The sequence below is a fragment of the Chlorocebus sabaeus genome, chromosome 7 (genome assembly GCF_047675955.1).
Source record: "Chlorocebus sabaeus isolate Y175 chromosome 7, mChlSab1.0.hap1, whole genome shotgun sequence".
Taxonomy (NCBI): domain Eukaryota; kingdom Metazoa; phylum Chordata; class Mammalia; order Primates; family Cercopithecidae; genus Chlorocebus; species Chlorocebus sabaeus.
Genome location: NC_132910.1, coordinates 105,283,823 through 105,296,607, shown reverse-complemented (window position 1 = coordinate 105,296,607; position 12,785 = coordinate 105,283,823). Strand labels below are relative to the sequence as shown.

The 12,785-nt window shown below is 46.2% G+C and overlaps 1 protein-coding gene across 1 annotated transcript in view; it reads left to right on the top strand.

Moving 5' to 3' along the window:
* The first annotated feature begins 5,589 nt into the window (after positions 1-5,589).
* The window catches only part of DCHS2 (dachsous cadherin-related 2), a 272,591-nt gene continuing 265,395 nt past the window's right edge, over positions 5,590-12,785 (top strand). The window contains 1 exon segment of the mRNA XM_073017685.1: positions 5,590-8,059. Coding sequence (XP_072873786.1) covers positions 6,023-8,059 — 2,037 coding nt within the window. The 5' untranslated portion in view covers positions 5,590-6,022.

Sequence of the window (12,785 nt, the reverse complement as noted above, 5' to 3'; positions counted from 1 at the left end):
GAGTCTGTTGGAGGGAATGGGGAGAAGTTGGTCTGCCTTACTAAGCATTGGGAAGGAGAATAAGCAACATAGGAGAGAAAAGGGGAAATTAGACAGAAATTACCTTAGCTAGGGAGTCTGAGATCTGCATATACCACAATCTTCAAAAGCAGGGACAACTTTGGTATATGCACTTCTACATTCCAGCTTCTACTAGATCTGGAACTACGATTCAATATAGTATGATAAAACAAACTTAACGATAAGCCTTGTTATAGTTCCCTTCAACTATATGATGAAGTGTTGGCATAAAAAATTATTGACCAGTTTTTCTTCATCTTCCCAAAAATCGAAGTAAATAACTGTATGTTGATATTCAGATCAGAGATTCAAAATCTGTAAAATGTGGTCATATTCTGTGGAGTTGAGAATATCATACAGGCATGTGGAGAATTGGTTCTCAATGTTGAAAAAAAGGAAAAGACTATCATTTCTTTTGAGTGGCTTAGAATCTAAGACAGAAAGATGTACTTGATTACTTATTAGGATCCCTATTATGTCCAGGATTTTGATTTTAAAAACTTTAAGAACACAAAATATATGTAGATTCTAAATACTGGCCATACTATTAAATACTAAATCATCTCCACTTCCACAAAGCTCTATATTAGTTAGGGTTCTTCCCAGCATGACATAACCTTCCTAGCATCATCTAGACCAGTGTTTCACCAAACAATGTGGGCACCGTAGCCTTGGCCAACTTGACACATCACATTTAACCATCACAAGCTCCAAACACTCTGGTTCAAACATTTACAGAAAGATGGCATGTGAGTCAAGGGAGTATGGGGGCTTCCTGCTGTCATGCACCCTTCTTAACTCTCAGAGGACCATCTCCATGGGTGAAGAGTTGGGAAGGAACCCTCCATGTCACAGGATTCTCCTTACTGGCCTTTAAGTACCATTTCTAAGTACGGAGTTGGTTTTTTTTGTTGTTGCTGCATTTTCAAGTACTGACTTGTGACTATCCTCTTGTGCCTCCCCATCACTCCCACTAACATGCTCACAAGTTCCTCCTTCTGTAGTTCTCCCAGGTCTTTCCAAAACTCACTTTATCACTGTACTGATTTTATAAAGAATTCAGAAGAAATCTTATTAAAGAAAATCATGAAGACAGTAAATGACCAGTGAACATCATGAACACTGGAGTAAAACTGGGTTCAGGTTCCAATTCTGCTACCTGTGGGACTTTGGTCACATGACTTGTAATGCTCCTGAACCTCAGTTTCCTCATCTGTAAGATGGGAATACTTTTTATGACTCCTTTCCTAAAAGGTTGATGTGAGGTGCTTTGAACACTGCTTTGAGCACTTAGTAACTACACTATTTAAATTATTACAGAGCTGAGGGCTACCTACAGTCTGTGAGAAAATGTTTCTGAAGATGGACTTCCTGTATTACTTAAATTGCATAGCACAAAATGAAGAAATGCCTTGAGCCTTTTTGTCCAAAGTTTCTGTTTACAATACTGGAGAGTTTTGAGTGTTTTTTTTTTTTTGAGATGGGCTGTCACTCTGTCATCCAAGCTGGAGTGCAGTGGCAGTGACACAGCTCAATGTCTTGGGTTCAAGCCATCCTGGCATGTCAGCCTCCTGAGTAGCTGGGACTACAGGTATGCATCAGCGTGCCTGGCTATTTTTAATTTTTTTTTTGTTGAGAGAGGGTCTTGCCACATTGCCCAGGCTGGTTTTTACTTCCTGGACTCAAGCAATCCTCCTGCCTTGGCCTCTGAAAGTGCTGGGATTACAGGTGTGAGCCACTGTATCCAGCTAGATAGTGGGAATTTTATATCCTTCCCCTTCACACACTCTGGGGGACTAAGAAGTCAGAGTTTGATATTACTGAGAATTCCAAAATAATTCACTCCTAAAACATTTCATCATACAAACAACAGAAGGCAAGAAAAATACTATTTACCACATGCATTCTATGTACCAATTCACATATATTGCCTCATTTAAGGCCCATGGCATTCCTGTAAATTAGATGTATCATCCCCAATTTAGAAAGGAGGAAACTCTAAGGCTTAAGATTTAAATAACTCGCCCCAAATTATAGAGCAGAATAAGGGTTTTCTAACTTCAAAGCTAAAACTCTGGCCAGTTACACCATGATGCTTCCCTTATAAGGATCAGACCTTGACCTATTTCTTGCAGGCTGTTGGCTTCTGTATTATCTAAAATTATTTTTCACATATCTGAGAAATGCTCTTATTTCTCTTACTTTACAAAATTGAATTCTTAATTCTATAGTTAAGGACATTCAGGACATTCAATGAAGGGTAATTGTGAAATGGACAGGAGACCTTGAATTGCACATGCTTGAAATATAAAGCTTTAGAACTAATGGGAAAATAGATGTCTGAAGTTCTTGATTTTCCATTTGTTTTCCACTGTTTCTAAACTAAACCACTGTTTACAAAGAATGTGTCAGTGAAAGATGCAGTAAAAGATGCTTCTTTTCCTTTATTTTTAGACTCAAGTAAATATTTGTTAACAGTATGGTTGATATGGTTTGGATCTGTGTCCCCGCCCAAATCTCATGTTGAATGGTAATCCCCAGTGTTAAAGGTGGGACCTGGTGGGAGGTGACTGGTTCATGAGGCAGTTTCTTATGAATGGTTTACCACCATCCCCTGATGCTGTCCTCATGATAGTGAGTGAATTCTTCTGAGATGTGTTTGCTTATTGTGTATAGCATCTCCCCATTCATTTTCTTCCTCCTGCCTGCTTCCCCTTTGCTTTCTGCTATGACTGTAACTTTCCTGAGGCCTCCCCAGAAGCTGATCCTGCCATGCTTCCTGTACAGCTTGCAGAACCATGAGCCAATTAAACTTTTTTTCTTTATAAATTACCCAGTCTCAGGTTCTTTATAGCAATGCAAGAAAAGACTCATACAATGGTTTACAAAGTAAGTTGATGAGGCTGAAAAATAAGTTGAAGAAGCCCTATGAAATAATTAAGATGAGTAAGATTGCAAAGATAGAATTCATCACAGTGAAGATTCTCATGGCCAATTCATTCTTGGTTATGGCTTCAAACTTCTACTTTAACAGACAAATCCATTCACTTACCCATAGGTTCAGCCAACCATCTGTCCAACACATATTTAGTAAATAGAGACACACTACATGCTAGGTACTGTTCTAGGTGCTGAGATAAAGCAGAATGAGGGTTTTGAGGTTGTGATAATCTAATAAACAGATGAAAAAAGCAAGTTGATTTCAGATGCTGATAGGTGCTGTGAATGAAATACACTGAAAGGATATAGGGTTTATAGTGGAAAGGCTATCTGAGGCAGGGTGATTAGGGAAGATCTTTCCTAACAGAGGGCATTGGAGTTGAGACCTGAATGAGAATGAGCTAGATATTTCCAAAGCAGAAAAAAGAACTCCGAGGCATGGAAAGTTCTAACAATTCAAAGGTACAAGATCAAAAAGAAGGCAGATGGCCGAGTCCAGAGTGGTGGTATGAGGCAAGGTCAGAAAGATGGATAGGATCCTGTACTATTAAAAGGACTTTGATTGAAGGAGTCTGAATTATAATCTAAGTATAGTGGAGTCGTTTCAGGTTCTAAGTAGGAGGTAATATGATTTGAGACAGCTTTAAAAACATTAATCCAGATGCTTGTTCAAGAATTACTTATAGGCCGGTTGCTGTGGCTCAAGCTGTAATCCCAGCACTTTGGGAGGCCTAGGCAGGAGGATTGTTTGGCCCCAGGAGTTTGAGACCAGCCTGGGCAATATAGTGAGACCTCATCTCTACAAAAAATAAATAAACAAATTAATAAAATAAAATAAAAATTTGCCAGGTATAGTGATGAGCACCTATAGTCCCAGCTACTCTGGAAGCTGAGGTGATGGAATCACTTGATTCCAGGAGACAGAGGTTGCAGTGAGCCATGATTGTGCCACTGCACTCCAGCCTGGGTAACAGAGTGAGATCCTGGCTCAGAAAACAACAACAGCAGCAACAACAACAACAACAACAATAGCAAAAACAAAAAAGAATTACTTATACAAGGGCAAGAGTGGAGGGGGAGGGACTAGTTAGGGTGCGAATGCAGACTGAAGATTAAAAGACTCTAAAGACATAACAAATCTCTTTAATGGTTAAGGAGAGTTTTAACCATTAAAACTATTTTAATGGTTAAAATAAATTCAGCTTTCTTTCCCCCAAAGAAAGCTGGGGGAAAGAAAACTGAATTTATTTTAATAATGTCCCCATTTACAGCAACATATCTGCTACAAAGTCAATTATTTTATTGTTATTTAGTCACAGGTAGAGATAACGGTGTGGCTGTGCATTAGCAATTATATATAACTCCATTGCACATTAAAAAAGGCATTTTATTGTTGCTGCAAGAAACCACTATGCAGGGATTTTGGCCCTCCCTAAAGGAGAGAAACAGTATCTAGGAAATTAATTCTTCTATCTGGCTCAAATGCGAAATTGCAGAAACCATTTGCTAAATATGGCCAGCCATTCTTGAGTCCAGAGAGTCTTTTCTCACGCATGCTTTATTAGAGGCCATTGATCGGTTTCTACCAATTATTATGGTTAATTGAAGGGAAATCTGCGACTATGGCCATTTATTGGCATTTGCGTTCGGCTCAGACAGAAGCGAGTTTTGAAAGTGGTATCTGCAGAGTGGTCCTGCTTGCAAACTTCCTTGCCTAGGGGTGGTGGTGGAGCGCTGAGGGCTTGCGGCGTGCCAGCCATCGGGGCTTTCTGCTCATCAGTCAGCATCGTCAAACATCCTGGAAGTGTTATGATGGCGCTGAATGTAGAAAAAGCGTTCTCAGGGCGTATATATTGTCGTCATTCCTGGTGGCAGAGGGGAGTGACTAGGGGCTCACACGTCGCTGAGTAGTAGCGCGGCATAATAAAGTGTGGTTTGCACCATGTGTGCCACAGATTTCTCGGGTTTTCTGGAAGGTTTTTCCAAGTTCCGCCTTCTCCCCTTTGCAGCCATCCTGGCCCCAGCTGTGCATCGGCCTTTGACTCCATCTGTCCTTCCGCTGCGGACGGGAGTCCCTCTCGCCAAATGCAGAACACAAGTTTGGCACCCCAAAGTGACGATAACCCCTACCTTCTCGGCTGATCGCGAGCCAAGCGTCAGGCCTGCTGAGGGACGGTCAAGGGGGTTGAGGGGGAGGCCGCGGAGAGGCCGCTCCCCTAACCTCCCCGCACCCATCATCACTTGGCAAGCTAAGCCCAGGCAGACGCCCCGGCTGCACGTCCCCCACCCGCCCCGCGGAGCACGTCTCCCAGTGCTTTTGCATTTGCTCCTCTTCCGCCCTGCTGCAGAGCGCGGCTCGCAGGTTGGAGTTTGCCCTCTTGTGCGCCGCGTCACACGGCGGGGAGGGGAAGGGAGGCGGCGGAGGCTGGGTAGGTGCAGGAGTCGCGCGGTCCCTGGCGCCCGGAGACGCCGGGGGGAGCAGCCGCCCCGCCCCCGGAGCAGCGGACAGGACCGCAGCCCTCCTTTCCCCTCTCTTTCCCTCCCTCCTCCCCAGCGCCCTAACTCCCAGCTTCCCCGCCCTTACTCCACCCCCTACTCCGGCCCGATCCCCATCCTCTCCTTGTGTGTGCACGCTTCAAATAATCTCCTCCTTTTTGGCAAAAGAAATAATGCACCTGACTTTACCAGGGGGAACAACCAGCCGAGTAGAACAAGGAACAGATGTAAAAGGAATAAAAGGAGAGAGAAAAAGAGATGAGACTCGTTTAAGGAAATCCAGGGGCAGAAGAGGTGGCTGCCGCGGCAGAGGCAGCTAGAGCTTCCCTGTCTGCGTGAGCTGCAGGCAGAGGACGCTTTCACCAGTTGCAGATGTAACCTCGGGAATTCCTGGGTCCGTCGGTTTGTTTGCCAAACAAAGTCTTTTCTTCTCTGGCTCAGACACTGAAGAGGCTCCTGGATTTTTCTGCGATCCCGCCACAAGCTGGCAGTTACTCGAGAGCCTTCCCAAGGAGCTGGCGGAGAAATGAGCCCTTGTGGGCGGAAGATGGGCGAGGGGCGTCAGCATCGGGGGGCTCCCGTCGGGAAGCGCCTTCTGTTCCCCGGGAGGAGAGATACACCCCATGGGCGGTCAGGCAGCCGCAGCGCCAGGACGCAGCGCTCCCTGCTCTGGCTCTCGGTGCACGTGTGGCTGTGGGCGGCCTCGGGCTCATCTGCCCAGTTGTTCAACCTCACCCTTTCCGTAGATGAGGGGCTACCCCCTGACACGCTGGTCGGTGACATCCGCGCCGGGCTGCCGGCCGCGCAGCAGCAGGAGGGGAGCGGCTTCTTTCTGTCGGAGGACTCGGATGACTCCCCGCTGCTGGACGACTTCCACGTGCACCCGGACACCGGCATCATCCGCACCGCGCGGCGCCTGGACCGCGAGCGGCGGGACCACTACAGCTTCGTGGCCGCCACGCTGCTGGGCGCTGTGGTGCAGGTGGAGATTCGCGTCAACGACGTGAATGACCACTCGCCCAGCTTTCCGTTCGACTCCCTGCAACTCGACGTCTCTGAGCTCAGCCCGCCAGGGACCGCCTTCCGCCTGCCAGGTGCCCATGACCCCGACGCCGGACTGTTCAGCACTCAGGGCTACACCCTGGTGCAACCGTCCGACCCGCCCAAGGATCCCGCAGGCCCGTTCTTCGAGTTGCGCTACGGCACTCCGGGGCCACTACCGTCACCGCTTTTGCCGGGCTCCTGGTCGCCCCTGGAGCCTCTAGACCTGGTACTGCTGCGGCGCTTGGACCGAGAGGAGGCAGCGGCGCACCGGCTGCAGATCGAGGCATGGGACGGCGGCCGCCCGCGTCGCACCGGCCGCCTGAGCGTGGAGCTGCGCGTGCTGGATGAGAACGACAACCCACCGGTCTTTGAGCAGGACGAGTACCGCGCAGCGGTGCGCGAGGACGCCCAGCCGGGCGCCGAGGTCTGCCGAGTGCGCGCCACCGACCGCGACCTGGGGCCCAATGGCTTCGTGCGCTACAGCATCCGCGCCCGGCAAGTGCCCGGGGCGGGTAGCGGGGGCGGGGCACTGGGCGACGCGGCCTACTTCGCAGTGGAGGAGCTGAGTGGCGTGGTGCGATTGCGGAGACCTCTGGACCGCGAGGCTCAGGCCTGGCACCAGCTGGTGGTGGAGGCCCGCGATGGAGGTACCGAGCCTGAGGTTGCCACAGTGCGCGTGTCCATCGCCGTGCTGGACGTGAATGACAACCGGCCAGCAATTCACGTGCTCTTTCTCACAGAGGGAGGCCTCGCCTGTGTCTCCGAAGGCGCCCGACCAGGCGACTACGTGGCTCGCGTCTCAGTGTCTGATGCGGACCGTGACTGGGAGAAAGAAGATGAGGCCACCGGGGAGCTTAGTGTGGGTCTTGGAGACCGGAGCATCTCGCTGTCCTTGGAAGGCGGAGAGGGAACCTTCGCGTTGCGGCCCGGCGGCCCCCCAGGGGTATTTTTCCTTTGTGTCGAGGGGCCCCTGGACAGAGAGAGCCGCGATCTGTATAAGTTACTACTGGTGGCCACGGACGCAGGGTCCCCGCCGCTGAGCACGGAGGAAACGCTGCTGCTCCGGGTCGCTGACCTCAATGACCAACCACCTCTCTTCAGCCAACAGCATTACAAGGCCTCAGTGTCCGAGGCCGCGGCCCCCGGCACTGTAGTCATGTGGGTCAGCGCCTCCGATGCTGACGAGGCAGGCACTGAGCACGCCTGGCTGCGCTACACGCTAGTCCAACTCTCAGCTCCCTGCAATCCAGAGGCTCTGCCCGCCGCAGAGTGTGGACCATCTTTCGCCATTGATCCCGAAAGCGGTGTGATCAGCACTATCCGGACTCTAGACCGAGAGGTCCAGGAGGCGGTGGAGCTGAGAGTGGTGGCCCGGGACCTCGGAGAGCCCCCGCTCTCTGCCACCTGCCTGGTGAGCATCACCGTGGATGATGTGAATGATAATGAACCCATCTTCTGGAGGCAGGTGTACAATGCCACCATTGCAGAGCATGCCCCGGTTGGACACTGCTTTCTGCAGGTGAGTTCATCAGGCCTGTGGGCCAATCTGAAGGCTTGGGAAGGCATGGAGAGGGTTGTGAGTTGGCCCAGGAAATTGTGATGTGGAGGAAAATATTCCGGCTCTCAAATACAAGACTGGCTGTAGTTCTGTCTCTATAGTGAGATGAATGATGCCCTCTAGTCACCTAACTTTTTTTGCCAGGGTCTTGGCTACATGATCTCTAAGGTCCTTTCGACTTAACTTGACTTTTAGATCTTGATTTATCTTATTGAAGCCTGATTTCTTTCATGCTGGATGTGTGCACCTAAATAGGTTGAGGAGGAACCACCCATTCTAAATCAGACCTCTTCCAATTGGCAATGTCTCACATCATATCATATAAATATATGTATATATGTATACACACACACACACACACACACACACATATATTTTCAGACTAAGTCTCACTCTGTTGCCCAGGCTGGAGTGCGGTGGTTCAATCTCAGCTCACTGCAACCTCCTTTTCCCAGGCTCAAGGAATTCTCCTGCCTGCCACCATGCCTGGCTAATTTTTGTATTTTTGTTAGTAGAGATGGGGTTTCACCATGTTTGCCAGGTTGGTCTCCAACCCCTGACCTCAGGTGATCCACCCTCCTCAGCCTCCCAAAGTGCTGGGATTACAGGGGTGAGCCACCACACCCAGCAATGTCTCATATATATGTAATTTAACAGCTTTATGAGGCAACCTAGGGAATAAGGTAGCTCTCATAAGTGAATTTTTCAAATGACCAAGTGTATGTCTGTATACACAGACACTGTTTTGAGTTACCATTTCCAGAGACTTCTTACATGTTTTCCTACCTTCCTTCGAAGCTTACAAAGGTTGGAGGAAGACTGAAGTCATCTTTATTAGTTAACATCAGGTGTGAGCTGAGCTCCTTCCATGATGCTTTCAGGACTCTGAAGGGCAGCGGGGCTCAATTATCCTTTATAAAATGGAGCACCGTACACTGCTTTTTGATTTGGGTGTGTTGCCTTTTACGGTTTTCCTGATCTCTCCTTCACTATCAGAATGGCATGTTTTGCCCCTTTCCAGGCCATTCCTTTTTTTTTTTTGCTTCCAATTTCCTATTTGTTTATTTTTTATTTTATTTTTTTGAGACAAGCTCTCGCTTTGTGGCCCAAAATGGAGTACAGAGGCACAATCATGGCTCACTGCAGCCTGGACCTCACAGGGTAAATTGATTCTCCCACCTCAGTCTCCCAAGTAGCTGCGAGCACAGGCATGCACCAACATGGCTGGCTAATTTTTAAATAATTTGTAGGGATGAGGTCTAGCCATGTTCCCCAGGCTGGTCTCGAACTCCCGGGCTCAAGTTGTACTACCACCTCAGCTTCCCACAGTGCTGGGATTACAGGCATAAGCCACCGTGCCTGGCCAATATCCTATTTCTTATTTGATGGGAGATAATCAAATTTCCAAGATTGATTTATTTACTCTGAAATAACTTGAGTAAATAAATCTAGCCTGAAGAGCTTACCAGGGAATGAAGCTCTAAAGCTTTATTTTGCTCTCACCCTGAGTTGTTTTAAGATGTTTGCTGCTTACTTTCTGGTTCTCAGTTAGGGAGTTCAGGTTTTAGCTTTGCAAGTTATGTCTCAAATAATAACCTTCAGATAAGTGAGGTGCTACTGCAAAGTAAAAATGGGTTTATGACTGCTTCCACCATTTTAATCTTTTGGGTATATGGGTGATAATAATCTCCATCCCTTTCTTTACAGTGATTGACAGCTCTGAGTTGCTAGATTATTAAAAAGTGGCTTGATATGAATTAATGCTTGCTGACAAAACAGACAAATCCACAAATATTAGTGACTAACATTATCAAAGTATATTTCTCTCTCAAGCAGACTCTGATGTGATGCAACTTGGCTGTTTCTCCTCCGTGTGAGACAGCCAGGCCTGGGAGTGACTTACACGAATTCCACCAATGTCACATTAGCCAGGGCTCAGCCATGCAGCCTCAGATATACTGCACAGGAGGCAGAGAAATGTAGAGGAGCCGGGTATGCCAGTGCCCACTGATAGTTTCTTCCATGGATTTCTAAAAATGAAAGTCATAATAGGTGCCAGGTTGGACTAGATGACTTCTAAGATTCCTTCCACCTAGAACTCCCTGAAGATCTTGGTATGAATAGTACAACTTGGCTCCATTGGAAGGAAAATAAGCAGGGTGGATTCATTATGACTGTTTTGATTAAAGCCTGTCTTTAGAGTTGTTTCTATCATGGTGAGATGATTCTTCCATGAGGTGTGAGTTTATCCCATTGTTATTATGACTGCCTATGTGGCAGATCCATTGTGGTGAGCTGAGCTTGGCTTACATGTAGGACTGCACCTCCAACAATTGCAACAAACCTTTCCAGGTTGCCAAGTATTGCTGCAGACAGCATTAAATTGTGCTGACTGGAATTTCTGGAAATTCCAGCCATCTAGCCCCTCAAGATTTGCAAAAGCTTCTTAGTCACTGGGTTCTCTGATGGCCTCTCCAAGGCAGCTATATGAACTTCCTGTGTTCCATACGCCTGTAGCTGACTTACCCCCCTAATTTCCATAAGAGATTCAAAGAAGCGTCTTCCTTCTTTCTACTCTCTCAATCTTTCTTTATACCACTTTGCAAAAACCAGCTCCTCCATCTTGCCTTTGAATCTCATGACCCCTCCTGTATTCCAGGGTTTTGTTAATGACATCACATACATTCCTTATAACTGTACCTTCTTTCTGTTGCTATCTAGAAGTTTTCCTCCTTTACAGCTTATATCTGCTCAAGCTGCCTTTGTCAAAAATAAACAAAAACAAAATGAAATACCGGAAAAACAAAATCTTTCCTAGATTTCCTGTAAGATAATACCATGTCATCTGATAAAAACAAACCCTTAAACTTCAAGTTGTCTTAGTGGTTACTCCACATCCCCAGTGTTTGGGGTCCTTCCACTCTAGTTGCTGCTCCTGCTGGCACCATGGTGCTAGCCACCCTCCCCTCTCCAAGTGCTGGCTGAACTCTTACATTCTTATGCCCAGAGGAGACCTTTTCAAAGACTTTAAGCATGAGACAGAACTGAGGGAATAAATGCAGAGGACAAGAACCATTAGCAAACTGAGATAGAAAACCTCTAGCTGCAAAAGGTTTTTACAACATTGTACGTACTCAACTGAACTTCCTAATAACTCAATCTCTGTCTGTCTTAGGTGGAGAGCCTCTTAACAATCCACCCCTCAGGAGTTCCTTTCAATCTCTTGCTGCCTTCTTTGTCAAGGCAGAGTGGGAATTCCACTCTGCAGACACCCAGAGATTTTCCTTCAGTTCTCATGTTTGGTCTGAAAGATTCCATTTTCGCTCAGATAATTGTCAAAAAGATTAACTTCAACCTCTAGACAAGATCTCCATCGTCCACCCTACACTAAGTCTGATGTTAGCTGCATTCACAGCTTTTATCTTATAACCAGATCTTAGTCTGTACTAAGTATAACTCCAGCATTGAGACCTGAATTACATGTGATACCATGAAGAGTATTCTTTCATACTCCCTCAAATACAAGTACTATATTTATTCATTAATTCATTTATTTATCTAAACAACAATATTCATTGAATTCAATAACATTGATTGAATTCAACAATATCCAACCAACAAATACTTACTGAGTATCTATTACATGCCAGGAACTGTTCTTGGTGCTGGGGACAGCAACGAGCAAAACAGGCAAGGTGCTTGCTAGCAGAGCTTATAGTGCTGTGTGCGCCATTTCCTTCCCTTCTCTGTCAGTCCTTGTGCATGAATGACATGTGCCTGGCTCCCACTTGCTGATCACCCCTTCTCCATGTGTTCTGACCTTCCCCCATCACTGTACTAAATTCTGCCACTCAAGAGGCGTGTATCTATGTTTCTTTCAAATCCAGTGGGCTTTTCTTAGTCATAACCTCCCTCATGCTCTCTGAAGCATTTTGGACTGCTGGCCACTTCCTCTTTCTTGCATGCAACTTTTTCACTGCCCATTATCTCCTTACATTCTGCCTCTCTCCTGACAATTCCTCTTTTTCTTTTTTTCTCTTGTGCCACACACACTCAATGTGGTAGAGGCATTCCCAAAGACTCTGTCTTCCCCCTCACTCCTTGCCTTTCTATAATCTCTTCCTGTATATTTCCAGAAGTTCATTAAAAAAAAGTTCATAACACCACATGGATGTAAGGATTGGAGATAACTGGTATTTCACAGTAGAAAGTGGTATGTAGAGCTTTATAGGTGGGAAAGTTTTCTTTATCCAGTAGATCAGGGATTCTCTGTTATATATATTTTTATTTACAACCTGTTATGGATGCATTCCATTATAGCTGAACATTTTGTGTGTATGTAGGAATGTGTAATGTATTTCTGGGTATGATCTTCTTCAAAAGAGAACCACTTAGGATGGACTTCAGAAAGTTGTGATCAGTAAGATTTTCCTTCTCTGAGGATTGAAATCTTACAATAAATTGATTTCACTAACAACTAAACTCCAGATGTCTATCAATGGTCCCTTCACCTTTTAAACTATAAATTACAAGTGATCAACTGTGGAAGTGATTTATATTTTCATAGCCCATTAGGGAAATTATGCTAAATCATTTTTACAAATGCCAGGTTATTTGAATCTTACTGAATTAAAATCTTCATTTAATCGAAATATGTGCTTTGTAGTGAATGTAGATCAGGTAAATA